This window comes from Aquila chrysaetos, chromosome 10 (genome assembly GCF_900496995.4).
Source record: "Aquila chrysaetos chrysaetos chromosome 10, bAquChr1.4, whole genome shotgun sequence".
NCBI lineage: Eukaryota > Metazoa > Chordata > Aves > Accipitriformes > Accipitridae > Aquila > Aquila chrysaetos.
This window is the reverse complement of record NC_044013.1, coordinates 31,650,588-31,673,113: the sequence shown is the minus strand read 5'-3', so window position 1 is coordinate 31,673,113 and position 22,526 is coordinate 31,650,588. Positions and strand designations below refer to the sequence as shown.

General features: G+C 59.8%; 3 protein-coding genes across 11 annotated transcripts in view; 1 reads left to right on the top strand and 2 right to left on the bottom strand.

The window, feature by feature from the left end:
• Window positions 1-1,977, bottom strand: part of LOC115347096 (S-adenosyl-L-methionine-dependent tRNA 4-demethylwyosine synthase TYW1-like) — a 119,395-nt gene extending 117,418 nt beyond the window's left edge. The window contains exon 1 of the mRNA XM_030028063.2: window positions 1,971-1,977. The gene's annotated coding sequence lies outside the window, so the exon portion shown is untranslated. The remainder of the gene's footprint in view (window positions 1-1,970) is intronic.
• CCDC183 (coiled-coil domain containing 183) lies at window positions 60-7,266 on the top strand. The gene is made up of 14 exons (XM_030028066.1): window positions 60-587; window positions 690-811; window positions 975-1,052; window positions 1,741-1,908; window positions 2,036-2,140; window positions 2,346-2,468; window positions 2,834-2,962; window positions 3,106-3,166; window positions 3,250-3,350; window positions 3,628-3,788; window positions 4,059-4,248; window positions 4,393-4,518; window positions 4,768-4,864; window positions 5,541-7,266. The coding sequence occupies exons 1-14, from the start codon at window positions 467-469 to the stop codon at window positions 5,651-5,653; spliced, it is 1,695 nt and encodes a 564-aa protein (XP_029883926.1). The 5' UTR covers window positions 60-466; the 3' UTR covers window positions 5,654-7,266.
• A 5,668-nt stretch (window positions 7,267-12,934) lies between these two features.
• The window catches only part of LOC115346841 (septin-4-like), a 20,948-nt gene continuing 11,356 nt past the window's right edge, over window positions 12,935-22,526 (bottom strand). For 4 of the 9 annotated variants that reach the window (XM_041126620.1, XM_030027374.1, XM_030027370.1 and 1 more), the window contains 11 exons: window positions 21,072-21,371; window positions 20,739-20,832; window positions 20,537-20,623; window positions 19,516-19,639; window positions 19,182-19,316; window positions 18,973-19,090; window positions 18,502-18,603; window positions 17,951-18,047; window positions 17,643-17,805; window positions 15,187-15,286; window positions 12,935-14,888 (listed from right to left, as the gene is read on the bottom strand). In XM_041126620.1, the coding sequence (XP_040982554.1) occupies window positions 14,829-14,888; window positions 15,187-15,286; window positions 17,643-17,805; window positions 17,951-18,047; window positions 18,502-18,603; window positions 18,973-19,090; window positions 19,182-19,316; window positions 19,516-19,639; window positions 20,537-20,623; window positions 20,739-20,832; window positions 21,072-21,371 (1,380 nt within the window). In that variant the 3' untranslated portion in view covers window positions 12,935-14,828. Of the gene's footprint in view, window positions 14,889-15,186; window positions 15,287-17,642; window positions 17,806-17,950; window positions 18,048-18,501; window positions 18,604-18,972; window positions 19,091-19,181; window positions 19,317-19,515; window positions 19,640-20,536; window positions 20,624-20,738; window positions 20,833-21,071; window positions 21,372-21,606; window positions 21,733-22,526 lie in introns of all 9 variants that reach the window. The other 5 variants (XM_030027372.1, XM_030027367.1, XM_030027368.1 and 2 more) reach the window with 2 other exon arrangements.

The following is a 22,526-nucleotide window of genomic DNA, read 5'->3' as shown; positions in this document are numbered from 1 at the left end:
TTTCCTGACTAATTAACTGAAATTTCTGATGCTACGTATCTAGGGAGTAATAGACTCCTCTTGCCATCTGAAATAAGCCAGCAGCTTCCAGGAGAGCATTGGTAGTGTGTCTGGGTGTAAGTGTACATGTATTTTCCCTGGAATTGTCCTCGCCCTGTTTCTGGTGGGGCTTGGAGGACTCCCTGGCCTGGGTGGGTTGCAACTGCCATAGCCACAGTGATAGGAAACGGAGCTGGGATCCCCACTGCCTGCCCTGCCTTTGGCTACCTCAGAGAGCTCAGTAATTGGTTATTAATTAACCTGTTGCCCACAGAAGTGGAGAGGAAGGGGCTGTGGGCGGCGATGGCCGAGCAGGAGGTGATGGCCGAGCAGGAGGTGTGCAGTATGCGGCAGTTGGAGGTGCCACGGCGATGGTTCCGTGCGTGGTCACAGCCCAGTGACATCCCCACCAGGCAGTGGAGCTGCCATGGCTGCCGCACACGCAGCGGGGCTGGAGGGCAGAGGCAGGAGTGCCGGTGCTGCGCAGGGATGGAAGGCAAACCTCAGCCAGCACGTCCAGGAGCTGCACACCATCATCACCTTGCAAGGTGCTGCCCCTTCGACTTCGCGGGGACAGCCCAGGGAGGGTGGGGGGCTCTTGGTCCCCGCATCGTCCTGCATGGTACCAACAGCAGCTTAATGTCCTCCAGAGCGAGGGAGGAAGTTTTTCGTGCAGTCATGGGAGGAAAAGCTTGGTCAGAACAGAAAGCTGCTCCCCCACCTGCGTGAGGCGGTGCAGGAGGACGTCCGTGCCCTGGGCATTGTTCAGAAGGTACCGGCAGGTCCCATCTGCTGTACCCCTGCCTGGTGCTGGCCCTGCAGAGCCAGCTCCTCCACCAGTCCTCTCCAGGAGCAGGCAGCACAGGGCCACATTGGGATGTGACCGTCCCCAGGCTGGCAGTGATGTTCTCTCTCTGCCCCTCTCCTGCCCACAGTGCAACAAGCTCACCGTTTCTGAGGCTTGCAGAGCGCAGAAGCACTTGGGCATCACTTTGGCCAGGAAGACGGTGGAGGTAACGGCAGGGTCCGGCGGGCACAGGCTGCCCCTGTGGGTCCACAGGGCTGGTGTGGCAAGACACGGCGTGTTCATGTGTGGTCCCATGGGTCCCTTTCCACTGCAGGACCCATCCGTGCAGGCCCTCCTTTAGGTCCCTGAGCAGATCCTCTGCCCCAGCAGAGCTCCTGGCCATCCCACCCTGTGTGTCCCTGCAGCTGCCCGGGTTCCTGCGGGGTCTGGCTGCATCCCTGGGAGAGGGATGCTGTCTCTGCCCTTCACTGCCTCTCCCAAGGTTATGACCTGGTTATCAGCCTGTGGAGATAGATGTGCTGGCCCCGCGCAGCTGCCTTTGCCCAGGGGCCTCTTGCAGGGACAGAGAGGTGCCGCCGCTCTCCGCCAGCATCCAAATCTGGGGCACTGATCGATTTTATTGACACCCAGCCCTGGGTCTGTGTTATGCAGAGTCCCTAAGCCTGACCCACCATTGCCATCAGCAGATGCTCACCTCCGCCTTACCCCTACCAGCCCCCCAGAGCAAAGCTCTCCCAGACCCTGTCCTGGCAAGGGAGTGACGATGTCCTGGAACAACATCCCAGCATCCCCAGCTCTGCCTTGGGGGGAGTTTTCCAGGCAGGATCCCCTTGTCCCATGGGTGCCCAGCAAGCCCTGCCTCCAGCCTGGCGAATGTTCGCATGTCCATCCAGGTGGCCCAGGAGAAGCTCCGGGCTGAAATCTATGACCGGGTGAACACGTGCAACATGCTGCTGTACCAGCTGAGGCAGCGGAGCCGAGCCCAGGACGAGCTGAAGAGGCAGCTGCAGCACCTGCAGGATACCAAGATGGATGACAAGTGGCACCAGGCGCAGGTGCAGGTACCCAGGACCCCTTCCTGGGCTGGCGGCACCCGCAGGGAGCTTTAATCCAACCCCTGCACCCCCCGGGTGGTGCTGGCCTTGGCACACGGGGTCACCCGTGTACCCCGCCTTGTCTCTGCCCCAGGCAGTTCACCGGCTGGAGAACAACATTGAGAAGATGCTCACAAAAGTCCACGCTGGACAGAAGGTGACCGCCCTGTACTTGGCGGTGCGGGACGTGCTGAGGAAGGTGAGCTCCTCCTCACTGTGCCATCATCCCACCCACTTCCCCTGCAAAGGCGGGGAGCTGAAGGGGCTGAACTGGTGTCAAGGGGCTGCGCTGGTGGGACACCCTCCCGAATCAGCGAGGTCCTCCTGCTCCTCTCCATCCCCCCATAGTGCAGGGGATCCCTGGGTGTCGGTGCGATGACGTGCTGTGGTTCCCTCTGTCCCAGGAGCTGGCCAACCTGCCTCTGCACCTTGACCTTCTGTGCGGGATGGCCAAGCTGTACCATGGGGAGCTGGAAGACATGGAGCTCATGGCCTTGGATGCCCTCAAAGCCGCTGATTTAACCAAGGTGAGATGGTCCGGGGCACCTTGGGGCCCTTTGCCACCCTCCAGAGCCCACAGATGGCACCATGTGCATGGGCTAGTGAGTCTTCCTGCAATAAAGAGCAAAAGAGAGTGAGCTGGGCTTGCCCACAGCACCCAGATGCCTCCATATCTTCTCCCGGGTCTCACTCTTGGGTCAGGTTGCCCTGGGGCACCAGTCATAGTGAAGGCAGCATGCTTCATCTTCCAGCCCTCCTTGCCCAGTTTTCTTCGTAGCCTGTTTACACATGGGGGGTCATTTTTGACTCTGGCCATCCCAGAAGCTCAGCTGGCTCACAAAGGTCCATTCTGGCTTTGGCAGCCACTTCTCCCTTCTCTGATATGTTCCAGGAGGACATGGCCAAGATGGAAACCCAGTTCCTTGCAGAGAGAGAGTTCAGGTACCGCTCCCTGGCCTCCCAGAAGGTGCACATCGGCAGACACTGGCTCAAGGAAGCAAGCGAAAGGCACCTGAGGGTGGTGAGCTGGGGGGGACCCGGTGCAGGCAGGGCTGCAGGCAGATGACAGGCATCAGTGCTGAGCCCCCCGTGAGTGGGGTGGGCTGCAGGGCCAGCTCCCCAGGGTGCCAGCAGCTCAAGGGGTGACAATGAATGTCCTTGCAGCAAACCAGGTATGAGCTCACCATGGACTTCCCGAACCTGCTCCCACAGGACCCGCTGGTGGGTGAGTGCCTGTCGGGGTGCACGGGGGTGGGACATGGGCGCAGCCACAGGCCATCCTTCCCTGCTGCTTCCCTCCCACCCCAGGCACCAAACTGGAAGCCACCAAGTCCCAGATGGAGTGCGAGGCCCTGGTGACTGAGAAGATAGAGAAAGCCAGGGCTGCAGTGCAGTGTTCCCGCCTCTGGGTAATGTAAAAACTCATCTCTGGTAAAACCTGGGGCTGCTCAAGCCCTGGGGAGCTGAGACCTCTCTGCTCGCCTTGTTTCATTGTGGGGTTATCTGCTCTCCTCTGCCCCTGGAGCCCCCCAAAGCCCCTCTTGTGTGGGCAGGGATGGAGCTGCTTTTCTCCATGACATGAGCCTGTAGCACTCCATGGTGCAGAAACCTCCCCGAGGCCACGGCCCAGATCCTGTACCTTGCAGGAACGCCGTGGGCTGAGTCCTCATGCTCTCCCCCGGCCAGGACATCCCCAGCAGGCTCCTGGCACAGCAGAAGTCCTCGGTGGACCTGGAGCAGTACGTCAAGGAGTGCAAGGAGAAGCAGCAGGCACTGAAGGAGACACTGAAGGAGCTGGAGCTGAAGCAAGCTGAGCTGAAGTTTCGCCAGTCCCCCAACACAATCAGGTGCTGCTAGCCTCAGGACAGTCATGCCAACTGGGCCATCACTCTTGGGGCAGGGGGGCAGGACATGAGCCGCCCACCCCTCCTGCACAGGGAGTATTTCTGAGCAGGGTGCTCCCAAAGCTCCTGCTGTGGCAGCAGGAGGACCCTTGCTCCTTGCCTGGCATGGGAAGTGGTACCAGCAGCATGGAGTTGGGTTGCAGGCAGCATCTCTGCTCTGCAACCTGAGCAGCTTTTGCAACAGATTTGGGGTGTCTCTGCACCCCTATGCAGTTGTATGGATGTGAATGTGGTTGGCTCCAGGATGCTGGAGGAGGAGCTGAGGATGAACCTGCAGTGGGAGGAGGCTCGGCTGGAGCAGATGCGAGCCCAGATGCTGAGGAACCAGGAGCTCCTGCTCGAGTTTGAGAATGGCATCGACAACCTCTTTGTCCATTTGCATGGCATCACCGTGCCTGGCCAGGTACCCGCGTGGCACTGGGATGAGCACAGCCCTGGCCAGTGCTTGGTGGTGCAATGGCACAGCGCGGTGACACTTGGTGCAGCCACCGTCACCCCAAGTAGCTCATTTTCCCCACCAAGGTGCTTGTTCTCTCTCTGACCCCAGGACGATTCTCTCAAGGCCAGGGGAGTGGAGGAGAAGCTCCAGCACTGTGAGCAGAAGCTGCAGTACCTGGTGCAGCGGGTGGCCAACATGCCCTCCCACAGTCACAGCCCTGACGAGGACAATGAGGTGCTTGGGGGCTACATCTCTGATGTGGTCTTTGGGACCCATATGGGGCTCTCCCGGATGGTCCATCACAAGCTGTCCTCCCAGCTGGGAGGATGGAGGTGGCCCCAGGGAAAAGCCATGGAGCAGCTCAGTCCTAGGTGGCACTGGGCACTACAGGGTGTCCCCTCCAGGGGGACATCGAGGTGGGGCACCCCTTGGGTTGTAACACGCACCTCCCCTTCAGCAATTAACCCAGAGTGTCTTTCACAGACTTTTGTGAAGGTCAGAAATTTTCTAGAGAAAACAATCATGAATGATCCACAGAACCTGAAGATTTCCTTTGAAGACATAGGCAGTAGGGTCCAAGGTAGGAGACCACAGAGGGGTCATGTCCCACAGCAACTGTCCTAGGCCCTGCCCACTGGGATTTCTGGGCCTCCTTGCCTGTCTCCCACTGTCCCAGCAGACCCCAACCCATGAATTGCCTCCCAACCTTGGGACTGACCTTAGCTGTCTCCAAGGCTTTGAGCGTGGGTGGTGATTTTAGGTAGGGATGTGGGAGAACAAAGGCAGCTGATGGGGTGGTCAGTGTTGAGCCACTGCAGGAAGAAGGAGAGATGCAGTGGAGCAAGGAAGGAGACCCTTGTCTTCAGAATCACCTGGTTGTGAAGAATAACTAGTCCTTGACTCTGCCTGTGGCCTCCTCCTATAGGATGCTCTTGGAGGAGACAATGAGCTTTTGGCACCTTTTTCTAACAAAGTGTGAGCTGTACCCACCATCCCATAGCTCCAGACCTTTATGGGAAGCCCCAGCAGTGTTGAAAATGGGCCACAGGGGTGGCATCACCAGGTCCTGCAGTCACCCTGGGATGCTGGGGTAGAAGAGTCAGTTTGGCAGTGCCTGTGCCTGAGGGCTTGGCATGAGGGCTCTCCAGGATGCCACCAGCCCTCCAAAACATGCTAGCTCTTCCCAGGGACACAGGTACAGCACAGGTGGCCCTGCAGACCCTCCCCAGCCCACTCCTCTCCACTGTCTCCTCCAGACCCCTTTGATTTTGCTGACAAAGACTATGGCCTTGTCCTCGCCCGGGAAGACATCAAGAAGCAGGGGCTGCACCTGATCGAAAGCAAGAAGAAAAGTGGCAAGAAAAAGTAGTGGTTGCTTCACAAGAGCTTTGGATGCCCCAGATCATCTGTTGTGCTTTGGATGCCACAGACCACCCATTGTACCCTTTTTCCAGCAGGTTTAATAGAGCAGATCCTTTTCACTCCTCCCAAGCCTGTGGTAAAGCTGGAACGGGGGGTCCTGGGTCACTTCTGTCACCCTGAACACATGGGGGTCAAACCCTGAGAGGTGCTGAGCTGGGTTTGGAGGCAGCCCCAAACCCCTGCCCCTCGCCCAGCTGCTGTCCCCACAGAGGTGGGGATGGGCTGAGGTGGGGACAGCAAACCTGGGGGGAGGCTGGCTTTCTCCCCCTTGGTCCTGTGGGGCCAACACCTTCCTGGAACCTCTGCCTCCCCCAGACAGCTCTGGGACCCCAAAGGGCTAGCATCTGTCTTGAGGCAGCTGTGGGGAAATGTGGGGCAGGGGCTGAGACCTGTATAGGTGTGGGACCTCAGGGTAGGCGTCTTCATGTCCGTGTGTGGGAGCGGAAGGGCAGACCCTGCCTTGGAAAGGGAGATCCAAATCTGAGATGAAGCCCCTAGCCTGGGGCTGTCTGACCTGCCTGTGGACCCTTTGTGCCTCTTCCCTCCCCTGGTGCCCGCACATACGTTGTGCAACTCGTACTCTTAACCCTAAACTGAGAGCAAATGTCAGATGTTACTTTTGGGCTGCAGGGAGGTGCCTGGAGGTAAGGTCTAACCCAGCATGACCTAGGACAGGAGAGCATCCTACACCAAGCCTTTGGCTCTAGGATGGGATCCCCAGCCCTGCTGATGGGTCACAGACACCCAACCGTGGAAGCCACATTGTCTTCTCTACAAAGGCACTTGTAAAACAACACTGCAAATAGATGGTGCTGTTTCCCCAAGTACAGCCAATGCTGAGGGCTTCTGCCAGGGACCTGTAGTCCTAGCTGGAGACCCAAGAGAGTGGCACCTCATCCACTTCTGCAGGGGGACAGCAGCATCAGACCAAGCTTTTGCTGTCATTTCTACTTGGTCCCTGTGCTTCACGCTGACATCACTTGTGACATCAGCTTCGGGGGGAAGGAATGGCTGTTTCTGCCAAGCTTCTCAGCAGACTGGCAGGTCACACCAAATGTTCTTGGTGGGTTTTGTGTGACTACAGGTGTGGGGATTATATTGCCAAAATACAGCACAACTTGTGTTTTTTAAAGGAAGCTCCAGAAATAGCGTAGTGTGCCAGTGAACACATCTAATGGCGCTTCCCAGAATTGATAGCCATATAAGCGGGCTCTTCTGCAGTTAAAGACCATGTTATAATTACACCCATCTGTCTCCTGTCTCTGTCCCGTTCTCACGTGCCCACCACAGCCAGGGTGTGTGCTGAGGTCTGGATCAGGGAGTTCTCTGCTATGAGGAGCTGCCCAGCCATGGCAGCAGCAATCTGAAAACACTCTGCAGACCACGGGGCCAAGCAGACAGCATGGGTGGATGGTGCCAGGCCACTCTGAAACTGTCCATGCTCAACACAACCAGGGTTTGAAGAAACTTAGCCGGGCCACGTTGGATAGGCTATGCTGAAATAGCTGTGATTAAGAAGCAAAATACCTGCACAACACCACCCTTCCTGCTGACTTGACATCTCTGCTTTTGGTGCAGAGGGCCACCAGGCTCTTGGTGCACCCCTGGCACCCTGGAGCAACACAGTTGCAAGGATGGCAGTATTGACCAGAAATCATGGAAAATCTGCCCATCCATGGGCTTTTGTACAAACCATCCATCCCTTCTCTCTTTCAAGGCTGCCTACGGCTGCTGCCAACAAGGCTGTAGGAGCCAGCATGAACTCTGGTGTTTGCCTTTACAAGGTCTGGTGCAGCAGAACTACGGAGCATCAATTTTTGTCTCAATTGGCTTAGAAGCAGGAGCTCCAGGACATGTCTATTAGACAACAGTCACCACACCACTGAATAAATATGAATGGTTTGAATCCAGTTGATAAAACAAAGAGAGACTCTAGCTTTATACACCTAGCTATGTGGGGGGTGGTTTCCTCTTGTGATGTCCTCAGGACCTTCTGAAGGGCTTCCCTTCCTCACTTGGTGATGCAGAAATGAATGTATGCCACAAAGGTGCTGTAAGGGGAAACAAAGATATTCATGTCTCCTCTTTCCAAGAATGGTGGCTTAAGCAGAGATGAGCCCACAAACAGCTGCCAAAGTCTCAGGTAGCCGAGAAACCCACCTCTCAGCAGTGACATCACTGAATCCAAGATCCAACGTTTGTTGGTCAACAATTGAGAACGTCCCAGTTCCAGGTATTCTGGTGGCCTGAAGGCCGAGGAGACGAGAAGGCGTGAATAATAAGTGTTTTGTGGGTGGTAGAAATGAAGAATGACTTTTTAGAGCGTGGTGGTGGTGCTTTGTCCCTTGTGCCCTGCCCTGATGTGCAGAGGAGCAAGAAGAGACACTGAAAAGCTTTGGGGAAGACCTCCATATGCTGAGGTGTTTCCTCTCCTTCCTCTTCAGCCTCTGAAAGGTATTTGGTGAACAGCAGAGCCAACATCCCTCAGCTAGACCAGGGGTTCCCATCATTTGGGATAAACCCTGAAAAATGTTTCAAGCTCTTGGTCTGGTCTTTCCACTCTAGCTGTGGGGAACAGAGAAGCCACAAAATGTGTTGAAGAATTCTCTCTGCTAGAGCTGGATGGAGAATCTAGTCTGTAGCCCATTTGCCAGATGCAAGGTAATTCTGGAATGTTTTAGCTGCCTTTAAAGGAGGGGAAGAGCAATGGCATGCGATAGCATAGGGGTTTCAGGTCTACTGAAATCATCAAGTTGTGAGCGGAGGATACAAAGGCTACTTGCTTCATCATGAGCATTCGCTGAATGCATTCAGACACAGCATCCCAAATCCTCATCACATCTGCAAGGTGAGGGGAAGGCATGTCATCTCGCCAGCCAGCAGCTCACAGCCATGCCGCCTGCTCCTGACAGAGCAGGCAGCGCTGTGTGCAGACTGACTGCTGCTGCCTTACCCAGACCCAGGAGAGGCAGTGGTGGAAATGGATGTGACAAGTGGCAAAGAGGCACAAGAGAGAGTGGGAAGAAACCACAGGCAGTGCCTTGGTTTCTGGATTAAAAACCAGCCAACCACGGGTGCCCCAGGAAGGTAGCAGTAGGGTCAGGAACAGCACTCAGACATCCTCCTGCCAAAGTGACCCCTGAGCCATATGGGACCTCCCTGCCTGGGGCAACCTGCCTGCAACGGGCAGGGGAGCGGCGTGGGGCACAGTAGGGCACTGCCCCCACCCCACGGAGACCATGGGGCAGGAGAGCCACACAGGGGGGGTCCCCAAGCTGGGGTTCACCGCATGCACACATCCCCAAATGCTGGAAAAAGAGGTGGGGCTGCACAGGGCCCGCCAACAGGGGAAAATATAATAAATAAGGAATAAATGAATAAATATGGGGAAGGAAAGGAAGGTCTGATGCCAGTTGGAGTTTCACTAGGTGGCAGGCATGGGGTGGCACAGCCCAGGGAAAGAAGGGAGAGATTTCCTTTTCTGCCCTGAGAAACCCTTACTTCCTTCCACCACAATTGCTGCCAAAGGCTCGACAGGAGCTCCAGCGCAGATGTCTGCAGCCAGTGCTGGCGCTGGCGAGAAACCTAAAATAGGACATTGGAGAATTTGCATTGGAGCATTCACCACGTGGAAATATCTCTGCCCAGGGAAGGCTGGGTTTGAGTGGGTTTGGGGTTTTTTATTTTTAAAGATGTGATCAAAATCACATGGAATGAAGCACAATGAAGGGTAGGCACAGGCTGGGACTGTCACCAGACCCTCAGCACTGGGTTTTATCCTCCAGCGAGAAGGGGCACCAAGCTAAATCAGCCAGTTTGGGGCCAAAACAAGAGGCTCTGTTGGCTGTTTTGGGAAGGGAGGTGCTGGCAGGGCTACCAACGTGGGAGTCTGTCTTGGAGTGCTGGGAGCTGCAAGGGTAGGATTCAGGAGGAGGCAGGTTCACGCATCCTAGCCTTTGGGGCAAGAGCTGCTTCCACCCAAGGAATCACGAACATTTTCCATTTCCGTGTTGATATTAAGAGGGTTAATGTTTGTGATTGTGATTTTTGGCCTGATAAATAGCCTATATTGGCATCACTAGCCACAGGTGGGTTTCAGCATCTTTGTAAAATGAAGGAGGGAGCAAGGAGGGACTGAGGCAGCGCTGGTAAAGGAGGGAAGGACCCCATGGGGGGCATTTCCTGCCCCAGCTCCAACCCACAGCAAGGGGAGAAGGTGGATGGGGCTGGCAGCTCCCCACAAGGCAGCTTTTCTCCATAGCAGAGGTGTTCCAGCCCTCAGACCATTTTGGTGGCCTCCTCTGGACCCGCTCTAGCAGGTCCATGTGTGTGTTGTGCTGGGGACCCCAGAGCTGGTCGCAGTGCTCCAGGGGGATCTGAGGAGAGCGGAGCAGAGGGGGAGCATCCCCTCCCTCGACCTGCTTGCCACACTGCTGGTGATGCAGCCCAGGAGCCACCTGGCTTTCTGGGCTGCAAGCCCACATTGCCAGCTCATGTCCCATTTTGCACCCACCAGTATCCCCCAGTCCTTCTCCACAGGGTGCTCTCCATCCATCCATGCCCCAGTCTGTGCTGGTTCTGGGGATTGCCCTGGCCCAGGTGCAGGACCTTGCACTTGGCCTGGTTGAACTTCATGAGATTCACATGGACCCACTCCTCCAGCCTGTCCAGGTCCCTCTGGATGCCACCCCTTCCCTCCAGCGTATCGACTGCACCACTCAGCTTGGTAGAGAACCAAAACTGGTATGTCTTGGGTGATGCAGAGACCAGAGAAATGCGGAGCCTGGCCTTAGCTCTCTGCCAAGGACATCTACGGCACCCCTTTGAAGTGCTTCAGCCACTTTAGCAGAGAAAAATAACACAACCACACACTCAACAGGCTTTCGCCATCCACATGGGGATAAATGACGGCACGGGGATGGGTGTAGCTCTCACTCAGGAGCTCCCTGGCTCTGACACCAACATCTGAGAGAAATATTGATGGAAGTATTTTGTGCTCTGTGATTCAGGTCATCTGAAGAACACAAGCAAGGAGGAGAGTGACTGCCAAAACCTCCGCACTGGCCTAACCAGCTCGATCTTACCTCTGGAAGGAGGCAGCTGGCGCTCGTCCCAGCCTGGCCATGCCGCAGGTGACCAGAAGCAGCCAAGGAAGCAGCTGAAAGCAGAGCCCCCTTCTGGGCTCCCTTCCCTGTGAGACCACGGGGCAGGGTTCCATCCACAGGGAAGATGGGAACAAAGCCTGCCCAAGCTCTCCCTGCCCTTACAGGCAGTTCTGCCACATGGGGAGCAGGGGAAGGGGCAGAGGGGTCTGGATGGCCCCAGAGGGGCTTGGTGCAGACCAAAATGGGGGACACAGAAACCCAGGGATGGTCTTGGAGGCAGCAAGCAGAGGGGTCCAGAGAAGATCCAGGCACATATGGGGAGGGGGAAGGGGATCGGAGGGTAGGGTGTGTCACACGGGGGAGTGAGTGAGCACAGAGGGACCAGAGTTGAGCTGAAGGTGCTCGGTGGGGGGTAGAGCAGTTCGAGCATGGGGAGCAGCAGGGGGGACCAGATAGGAGCAAAGCCCTGCAGAGGGGAACAGAGCTGGCTGGGGTATGGGGGTAAAGAGGAATGGGGGGGCACCTGGGCAGGGCCAGGCAGGGATATGAGAGGGTGGGGGGGGTGAGTGCCAGTAGAGGGGAGCACAGGAGTTGATGATGTTTAGAATCAGAGGGACCAGAGGGAGGGTGTGCTGAGGAAGAGGGATGGGAAGAAACTACAGTGCACAGAAGGGGGCCATAAAGCACTGGGGGTGCCCCCAGAGTGGGAAGGCTGGTTTTCCAGTCATTCCCCCCCTCCACCACAGGCTTCCTACCCATGGGGTGAACGGCAGGGAGCACAGGGTGCTCTGCTCAGCAAACAAGCTAGGGGGGCTGTGGGTAGCCCCAGCACCCACCATCCCAGGGTGGCAAGCGAGGCCATAGCAGCAGCAGGTCCCACCCACATCCAGCAACCATCAGGTGGAAATAAAACAACAGCTAAGGGGAAGGCAGGAAACCCCACAAGCAGGTGAACAGGCAGAGAGGACAGGGCTGGGCCAAGCACACCCACAGTACAGGGGCTGCTGAGCTTAAATAGGGTGTCAAGGGGGTGTGTGGGGCCCAGGTGAGGGTGCTCAGGTTGATTAAGGTATCAGGGAGAGGGATGTACATGGATGGATGGCATGGCATGGCATGGCATGGGCATTTGCTTCCCCCAGCATGCCATAGCCCAGCCCCACAGGGTGCAGGCGGACAGGTACAGCCCTGTGCCATGTGCATGATGGCTGCTGCTGGGTGTCATGGCAGGGGACAGAGGATCACCCCAACACACTGCCCTGGGCTGGGGCCAAGCTTGCATGAGTGCGGCTGCCCTCCCAAACTGCTGGCTCCCTGCTCCTGTGCACCCCCCCACACTCCACCTGCTGCCACCCCCCCTGCCAGACCCAGCAGGGCTGGGCTGTGCCAGGATCTGCTGGTTCACAGCAGGATTTGGGGGGCCTAGGGAAAGCCATCGAGCACCCCCACCCTGTGCTGGACTGGGCACTGTATGGAGGATAGAGGGGTGCAAGGGGGGTTGCAGGGGAAGGTAGCAGGGTGCAGGGAGGGATAAAGGGGTGCAGGTGGATGATGCCCACTGGAAGGCAGGTGGAGACACAGCTCACCCATCCCGGTGCCACTCTGCTCACCCCTCCTACCCCTTCACCCCGCCAGCTCCTGGTGAAGCCAAACTGGGGTAACGGGGCATTGGTACTCGCAGGGGAGGCCCAGCCATGCCAAGTGCCCACAGTGTCTGCCAGCAGGGCTCACTGCACCATGGGGGGTGTGAGGATGCCCGGTGGCAGCATGTGGAGGGCAATTCCATCCCCTGGCTCAGGCTCTCCACTCTGTCCCCCCAGTTCTCATCATGGCCCCAGCACCAACAGCACCCGGGGCCATGGGATCCCAAGGCAGCACATGAGAGGGGGACCAGCCAGTAGCAGGCAGGGGGGACCTCATCCTTGTGCCCCCCCCATCCCCAGAGCTGGGTCCCATGGGGCTCTCCCACCCTACCCTAAGCTGGGTGCCCCTGTGGATACAGCACAAACACCCCAATATCGATTTTGAGCCTTTGCCAGGGAAACAGGTGGCCACAGGGCCGACCACCGTCCAGGGATGTGGGGTGCCCACCACCCATGCAGAAGTGACTCGGGGTTGCAGACAAGCCGGGTCAGCCGTATTTATTGAGAACAGTTGTGGAGGGACAAAAATATTTCCACTAGCTCTATAAGAATTTATAAACCTATACTCTGCTTATCCTTTAATAAATGCCTCTATGACCATCATGCGAAGGTAGGTACTTCTGTAAGAAAATAGCAAGATTAAAAAAAGGAAAGCGCTAATACACCTTGCGGGGTCCTGCCCGTGGGGTCCCTGCCCACAGGGGCCAAGGGACCCTCCGGCTGGCATGGGGACACTGTGGCACATGCCAGATGCTGCCCCAGCACCCTGCAGCACCCACCCTGAGCCTTGGCCGGACGCAGCCCCCATCAGCCAAGCTGCCTGGATGCAAAGCCCTTGCCCAGGGGTGAACCCACACAGGGAACCCTGGCTCGGGTGGCCCCGCTGGGGACGGGATATGTCCCCGTGCCAGCAAGCTCCCAGTGATCCCATTGCTCCCGGTTCTGCCTCCACCCTGCAGCTTTGCCATCCCCTTTCGTCTTTCCCGTACCCAGAGGGGAGCAGGGAGTTGGGGGGGGGTTCGCGTCCATCTCCCTAGGGATGCCCTGTGGCTGCTGCCTGGGGAGGTGCAGGCCAGGGCTCACCCCGGGGACACACAGTGGTGCTTTTCCAGGAAGCAACGCAGATGGGGACATCCTGGGGGAACACAGGGACACAACACAGTGCTCAGCAGGGCAGCAACAGGGATGGGGACTTCCTGGGGGGACACAGGCACACGACATAGTACTCTGCGGGAAAGCAACACAGAAAGGGACAGCCTGGGGGGGGGGGACACACACTGCAGTGCTCTGCAGGGCAGCAACACCAATGGGGACATCACGGGGGAATATGGGGACACACAGCAGTGCTTTGCTGGGAAGCAACATGGATGGGGACATCCTTGGGGGACACACAGTGATGCTCTGCCAGGAAGCAGCAGGGACAGGGCCATCTTGGGGACACAGAGGGACACCACAGACAAGCAAGTGGCACCAGGAGCTGAAACACCAGTGAGAGACGATGCTGTTGCCACAGGTCAGGAAGCACCGCAGGTGCAAGACAGTCATTATTGCATTACAGGGCCAATATCCAGGGGGCCAGGCTGGGGACCCAGCCTCTGATTTGGGGCTCAAGGGACTTTCTCTGGGGACTGTGATTCCCCAATACTCCCCATGCCGTGGCCCTTCCCCACCGCCTGGGGACATGGGGTGCTCCCAAGGGATGACGCTGGGTGGGGACAGGGTCCCTGCCAAGGACACAGGGCTGGACACCTTCGGTCCCTCCTTGTGCCAGTGCTGGCATGGAGGCAGCCAAGGGTCTGAGTGCCGGCTGCCACCCTGGCCAGGATGGCGGCTGCCTCTCCATTCCCTTGGTCACCTGTGGTCCCCAGGCGCTGCTGTCCCTCCATGCCAGCCAAGGCCGGGGGGGAGTAACCCTGTCCCCCACAGCAGGGCAGCTGGGGCTTTGGGGGGGCTGGGACCAGTCCCCCCCTTTCCTCTTCCCTTAAGCCAGGGCCAAGCTGAGTGTAAAGGCTGTAAGCAGGCAGCCCAAGGTGACACAGGGACAAGGGTCACGACATGGGGAGCAGGCTGGCCGGTGGCCCTCCCCAGAGCTGCGGGGAAAACAGGGAAAGCCAAAGCTCGGGGGACAAAGCTGTCCCCAGCCTGGGGCAGGGCCAGGACAGCAATCTGGCTGGGACAGGGGACCCCCAGGCTGGGTGTCCTGTCTCCTAGCTGTCCCCATGGGATGGGCGCTGGCCGGTTGGATAAGGCGATACTGCAGCAGCTTAAGGTGGCGGGTGCAGTGTTGGTACCAAGTCTCGCAGGGGGGCTGGGGCAGGATGGAGCGTGATGTAAACACTTCTGATCTGGGCCGGTGAGGAGGAGGAGGAAAAAGGGGCTAGTGTGAGTCCTTCATCTGCTTCTGGATCTTCTGGAGCATCTCTTGCATCCGCCGCAGCTGGAAGGGAGCAGAGCAGGGATCATGGGGGGGTGCTGGCACGCCCCAGCCATGCCAGCTCCCTTGCAAACATATTTGGGTCAAGCACCCCAAGCAGATTGGGATCACCAAGAATAGTGGGTGGAGTGGGGGGGAAACTGTCTGATGCCCCTCCAATACCTCCTCACCGTGGCCTAAGGGGCAGCAGCTGCTGGGATGCTGCAGGAAGGGTGGCCTCTCGCAGCTGTGCCATTGCTGGGGTGGGGGACATGGTGGGGAGACTGGGGGCAGGGGGGGCTCAGCCTTCCCCCACACTCACCTCCTCATCCTTCTCCCGGATGAGCTTCTCTGTCTCTGCGTCTGGCACCGGGGGGATGACAGGGATGGGGAAATCCGTCCCACTCTCTCGCGTCAGCTTGCTGTGGGCAGAGAGAGGAGGTGAGGGTGCTGCCACAGCCCTCCCGGCCCCCCACAGGGACATTCCCCCACGGATGCCTGCAGGCCTGGAGACCCCAAACCTTGCAGATACCCACCACCTGCCTGCACAGACACTGAGACCCCCTGGCCAGGGCTGCGCTCGGCCCTTTTCCCAGCCGGGGGAAACATGGGCAGCTCCAAGCATCCCCCCAAAACCCAGCACCCCCAACCTGCTTCAAACCAGTTTGGGGGGACCCAGGGAGGCACCACCACAACAAGAGGTGCCAGGGACCCCCCAGAGCACAGAGCCCTGCCTGGGTGCTTCAAGCTAGGGTCAGGCTCTCCTTGCCCAATATTTTCTCTGCTGGTTTAAAACATCTTAAACTCGGCACCTCCCTTCTCTCCCACAGCCACAGCCCCACTGCAGGATGGGCTCCCTGAGCACCCCACAGCCCATCCAGCCCCAGGGATGCTCTGCACCCCTTTTCCCGAGCATCAGCTCCCATTCGAGCCCATCCCTACTGGAGGGAGCTGTGGGCGTCCACCTGGGGCCACCCCACCACACAGGACCACAGCCAGCTGAATCGATGGCTTCTCCCATGCCAACAGCTAAGGGGAGGGACCAGCAATCCCAGCTGGGTCCCTGTGGATGCCACGTGCTACCCCAGTGGGTGACGACACGGGTGGGACACTGCCAATGCGGCTGGCAGGGGTCACGCATGCTGCCACGTGCCACCGCCACATGCCACCGCTGGTGCAGCCCCTCCGCATGCAAAGGGGTGATGGACACGGTGGATGTTGCATGGGCGGGCTGGGCCACCCCTGCCACGTGGGGTCCATTGTGATGAGGGGGCTGTGCCAGCATGCCACAGCAAGGATATGGGTTTTGGCCACGTTTTGAGCTGCTTTGGAAGTCACTGCCCGTTGTCACGACTCCTCACCATGGGAGGACCCAGGGGAGAGCACGTCAAGCTCCTTCTATCCCTGGCAGCAAGACAAGGTTTGAGCCAGGCACTGGCAATGGGGCAAGCAGTTTCACCAGCCCAGGAAAACCTGCCTCCCTAGAAAAGGCAGCAGGCCTGCCTACTGCTGCCTCCTGCACCCCAAAATCACATTCCCCCTGGGATGACAGCAGGATAGGGGTGCCAGCCTGCAGCCCTTTCCTTGGGCAGCTTTTGGCTGGGAAAAGCTAGGTGCCACCAAACGGTGACATGTCCCCCCAACCGCACCTTGCCTGGGTGAGCTGGGGTGATGCTACCGGCACTCAGCGTCCTCCTGGCACCGCTGGTGGTGCTGGCACCCCAAGGGCAACTTGTGTGGGCAACAGGTGGGTGGCCACAGGGCCAGCTCTCCCTGAGATCAGCTGCCTGGCCCTTGCGTGGGCACAGAAGGACCAAGACGGCGTTGGGTACCAGCAAGTACTTTATATAGGGACCAGGGGGATGGGCAGGGAGAGGAGGGCAGCGGGGGCCCATTGTGGCCCCAGCTGGATCCTGGCTCAGTCGGCAGAGCAGTCAGCACAGCACAGCCTCAGCACGGAGGGATGCCGCCTTGTCCGGCAGCACATATGGAGACACCATCTTAGAGGCACCTATAGTCACCGCCAGCCACTCCCACTGGCACCGCTGCTTCGGCCCCACCACAACCCACTTGCTCCCGCACCACTCCAGCACCCTGGCTAGAGGGTCCCACTGGGGACCCTGCTTTGGGGGGCTCCCTGCAGCATCTTGGGGTGGCTAAAGGGGATGAGAGTGCCATGAATCCAGCTGGTACCGGTGGCAAAGCCCCAGCACCAGGTGCTTGCTTGGCTCCCGCTCCAGCCCCAAAGCCTGCAGGGACACAGGGTCCCCCTCACTGCTAGAGCATCCCCCCCAGTCCTGGGGGGACGCAGAGTCCCCTTGACTGCTGGAGCATCCCCACTGAGACAGACCCAGCCCAGTGGGACACACAGGGTCCCCCTCACTGCTGGAGCATTGCCCCCCAGCTGGCCCCACGGGGATGCAGGGTCCCCTTCACTGCCAGAGCATTTCCCCCCACCCTGCCAGACAGCACCAGCCCTGGGGGAACACCATGTCCCCATCACTGCTTGAGCATCCCCCCTAAGACAGACCCAGCCTTGGGTCCCCTTGCTGCCAGAGCATCCCCTCCCAGCCAGCCCCAGCCCAATGGCGTGGGAAGGGCTGCCCACTGCACCAGGGCACCCCACCATGCTGCCAAGCCCACCATGATGCCTGGCATGGACCCACAGACAACCCCACCCCCCGAGATCACCACTTGCAATGGGCTGGGGTCACCCCTAAGAGAGGAGACACTCCCCCCACCCCCCTTCAGCCTGGCACCCCACTCCCAGCCCCGTACTTGCGGTTCCTCTCCTTCACCACCATGCGGGTCATGCTCTGGATGCACTGCGTGCGGTAGTTCTCATAGTGGGTTTCCCGCGTCACGTCCTTGAGGTCCTGCATGTGGGTCCTCACCAGCATTGTCCGCAGCTTCACGAAGTCACAGTGGGATGGGTTCTCCACTGCAGGGGAGCCTGGGGTCAGGGGGCCACAGCCAGCCCCCCCATCCCCCTAAGCACCCCCAGGCTGAGCAGTGTGGAGATGGAGCACGCGATGTCCCCATCCCCTCAGGGCTGGTGGGGTGCTGGCGACACGGCCCAGCGTTACCTTCCACAATGCCCCAGGGGTAGAGGCGCCCACGGACACGCCGGCCTTTGGCCTCTACAACTGTGTTGCTGCCAATGACGGCGAAGGGGATGCTCTCCTGCAAGAGGATGGCAGGGGTTAGCAGGGCTCGGTCCTGCCCGCTGTGGCCCATGTCCCTCCACACACATCTCTTCAGCCATATCCAGCATCCATTTACCAAGATACCTGGGAGCCCTGGCTATGGAGCACCCCAGGTGGGACAGCAGCAGTCATGGCATGGGTTTCTCCACCCCAGCCCCATCCCACCAAGCTGCAGGTGGCACCTGTGGGGTCTTGGTGATATGCCTGGGTAGTGTGATAGGTACTAACCCCACCATCCTGGTGCTGCCAGAGGGCTTGCGTGGCCCCAAAGAGTCCCAAGGGTACCCCAGAATGAGATGTCCTCCCGGCCATGGGGTTCTGCCCCCCCCCAAGGATGGAGCTGGAGGAGCCCGACCCTTTGCAGGGGGTTGGACTAGATGAGCTTTAAAGGTCCCTTCCAACCCAAACCATTCTATGATTCTATGACCCACCTTCAGTGCCTGGTCCTGCAGCTTGAACTCCTCATCCTCATCCGAGTCACACTCGGGGAACTGGTAGATGCGGATGCCATAGTGGTCGATCTCCTCCCGGATCTGGAGGCAGACAGCCCTGCTGAGGGCACAGTTCCGGCCCCTCGGAAAAGGGGTGGGAAGCACCACACAGCGCCAGTCTCCCCCAAGGACCCACAAAACCCTATCCCCTGCAGAAACCCCCGAGACTAGATGTCACGGACACCCCCCTGCACCCTTCCAGCCCCTAGTTGAGCACCAGGGAGACATGTCGCTGGTGGCCACATGGGCAACATGGTCCTCTACAGTGCTGCGAGCATGGAGGATGCTCCATGGCAAAGTCCAGGCAGGGGTTGGAGACAGCCCCCAGCCGAGCAGGGACCCCAGCCCCAGGGCACCCCCATCACCAGGGACCCACTGAGGTGGCTTCAGGCTGTGCCAACCTCCCCGTACTTTGTTCTTCATGCGCTCCACCTCGGCAGGGGTCAGGGTGTCAGCCTTGGCCAGCACCGGCACGATGTTCACCCGCTGGTGCAGGGCTCTCATGAACTCCACGTCCAGGGGCCGGAGGCTGTGGGGGAAGGCCAGTGAGCACCATCCCACCAATCCCCTTCCCCAGCCCCCCCCCCCAGCCCAGCAGCACAGGCAGGGGCTGCCCGTACCCATGGCCAAAGGGAGAGATGAAGTAGATGCAGCAGTGGACGCGGTTGTCCTGGATGTTCTTCCGGTTGAGGCCACTTTCGTCACGGAAATACTGCTCGAACTGCTGGTCAATGTAGTCGGCCACCGGCTTCCAGCTGCGGGGACGGGGAGGCAACTGTCTGAGTCCCCTGTGGGACCCTCAGGCTTTCCCTGGACCCCGAGCTCAACACCTCCCGTGGCTCAGCATCGCAGCCCAAGGAGCCATGGGCATCCCACCCTCAGAGCCACTGGCACCCACGGTGGTGCTGCCCAGCCCCAGGGAGACACCCCCTGCAGCCCCCCCATGGGACGCACCACTCAGTGTTGTTGACAGCATCACCAAAGCCCGGTGTGTCCACAATGGTCAGGCGCAGCTTGACACCCTTCTCCTCGATGTCCACCACGTGCTTGGTGATCTCCACCGTCTGCGTGATGCGCTCTGCAGCGGCAAGAGACATGTCGACGGGGAGGGGGAGCACCCCGGGCAAGAGGTGATGCGGGTGACATGGGGAGATGCTGCAGCCCCCGGCTGTCACCCCCCACCCTGGGGGGCTGGGGTGGCTTTGCAGGATCAGGCCCAACGTGTGCCAGGGTCCAGCACCAAGAGATGATGCTCCATGCCACGGCCTCCCACATCCACGTGGATGTGCACCCATCCCTCAGTGGCTGTGCCACTGCCACCCAGTGACAGGCCGGCTCCAGCAGCACAGGGGTCTGCTGGGGCCAGGCATCACTGTGGGAGCACTTTTGGCTCCCTGTACCCCCACGTGTGACCCCACAGCTCCAGGACTGCACATGCCCCTTTATGCCCATGACCCCTCCATGTCCCTGCATCCCCAAGGATGCTCCTGTTGCATTGTGTGCATGTGGCCACACGCGTTTTGGCTTTCACTCCAAGCAACGGAAATAAATCAAACAACTGCCTCAAAACAAATCAAGCAACCGCCTCGAACCCCTGGGGATTTGGGCAAGTTTGGGCGATTTTAATTCAAAAACTGGCTGCAGCTGAACCAGCACTGTGCCCTGGACCCCGACTGACCCCAGCCTCCTGGATTTGCTGTGGCTCCAGCCGATCCCCAACAAGCTTGTTTTCCCAGTGGGGACAAAGCCCCCACGGGGGGTCCCCGTGCTGAGCCGGGGGGGAGGTCCCCGCTGCCTTGGAGCAGTCCCCAGTGCCGGCAGGCAACTGGCAACATGCCACAAGCAGCTTCAGAGACCCAGAGGAGCCCAGCTGGGCAGGTACAGGGGCTGCAGCCCCCTGGGGATGGCAGAGGGTGCTGCCACCCCCCCGGATACCCAGGACACCCCACCACTGGCACTGCCATACCCCCCTCACCTTCGGCGTTCAGCAGCTTGCGGTCTCTGTACATGTCCGTCAGGAAGAGGCTGTTGACCAGGGTGGACTTGCCCAGCCCAGATTCCCCTGGGATACGGAGACAAGGGTGAGGGGCGGCAGCCAGTACACCGCCCCCGGCTCCATGGCTTTTGGGATCCAGAGTGGGATCAGTATCCCCCATGCCAGGCTCACTCCCCCGTACCTGCCACCATGAGGGTGAAGTCAAAGCCCTTCTTCACTGACTTCCGATGGACCTGGTTGGGCAGTGTGGCAAAGCCCACGTACTCCTTGTCATCCTGCGGGCAGAGGGGATGTGGGACAGGGGATGCCACCATCCCACCCCCCCCTATCCTGGTGGGCCACCCCCTTGTCGTGTCCCCCTCTGGCCCCCAAGGGGTCCCCCAGGTTGGAGCACCTCAGGATGCGGCCATGCCTGCCCAAACCCCTTGGGTTTGGAGGGTGGGACCATCCTTCACCATGACTCCTGCAGCCCCTCACCCCATGTCCCCCCACTCCCTGCGGATGCATCCTGCACCTCGGAAGAGTCGTAGGGGTCCAGCTGCCCCCAGGGGCTCCGTGGGCGGTTGGGGCTGGGGGACGGGGGGGCAGCGATGTGCTGCTGGAAATCCAAAGGCCGAGACCGGGAGAAGATTCTGGCGTCCCTCTCGTCGGCAGGTTCGTCAGGGGGGACCCTTCCCACGCCACAGAGGGGGTGGCTGGGCTCCCGCCAGCTCTCCGGGGGCTCCACCTTCCTGGGGCTGTCGGCCGGTGGGCAATCCCGCAGAAGCTGGGTCAGCTCAGCCTCCTCTGAGTCCTCCTTCAGGAAACGCTTTATCTGGGGACCAAGGGAGGAGATGACACCAATGGTGGCAGTGCCAGCCTGAGGTGGCATCACCCATCTTGGCATCATGAGCCTCCAAGCTACAGCAGCCAGACACATGCACCCCAAGGATGGCAGGGGTGGGAGGAGAGGGGGGACACAGCTACCCCAGGGGACCAGCCACCACCCTGGGGACAGCCATGGGATAGCAGTGGGGACAGCCACAGTCCCATGCACCCCGGGAGCTTACAGCTTGCGGCGCGGGGACAGCAGCCAGCTCCTGGCACTCCGGGGGACAGGGACCTTCCCCCTGGGCACCCCACTGCTCCTTGGGGTCTTCTGGGCTAGCCAGGGCCCCCACGCACCCCATGGCCTGCCAGGAGGACAGGGAGGGGGTGCCAGGGGGGAGGGAGAGACAACAAGAAGAGATGAACAGCAGCGGCAGAGGAGTTGGCAGGGGGGCCAGACCCAGGGGGGAGGCAGACCGTGGGCAGGAGTCTGCCTGTGCCCCCCTGCCTGCTCACTCGCAGGGTCTCGGCATGGGCGATGGCACAAGGGGCTCCCACCGCTGCAGTCCCAGGGGACAGCCAGGGCAGGGGACCTGACCCACAGCCATCACCAACCCCACATGCAAAGGGCTCGGGGCAACACAACCTGTCGTGCAAAGGGGCCACGAACCCCATGGCCATGCTCAGGCCGTGTCCTCACACGCACCGGGACCCCGACACCCCCTTGGCCTGGCTCTCCCCTTCCTGGAGCTGGTGCAGGCAGCAGCCCCAGGCAGGGGCTGGGGGGGGCCAGACACAGCAGCCCCTGAGCTGGTTGGCCCCGTGGGGTGGCGGGGCTGGGACGAGGGACAAGGACGCTGGGACTGGGACAGCTCCACATCCTGTTTACAAGTGCTGGCGGGAGGAGATGTGTTCCCAAGGGCACGGCCAGCAGCGGCTGTGGGACCAAGCCCTCCTGCCAGCAGACACCAGGGTCCCCGATGCCTTGCCACAGCAACTGCCAGGATACACCAGCCCCATGGGCAGGGAGACCCCCAAATGGGGGACACACAGGGTCTGGGGGAGCCCCCGACCCTGCAGGCTTACACCTGGGGGTCAGTGCCCCCCCCCAGATCAGGGCCTGAAGGCGAGAGCCCTCCATGGGGACATGTGTCGTCCCCCA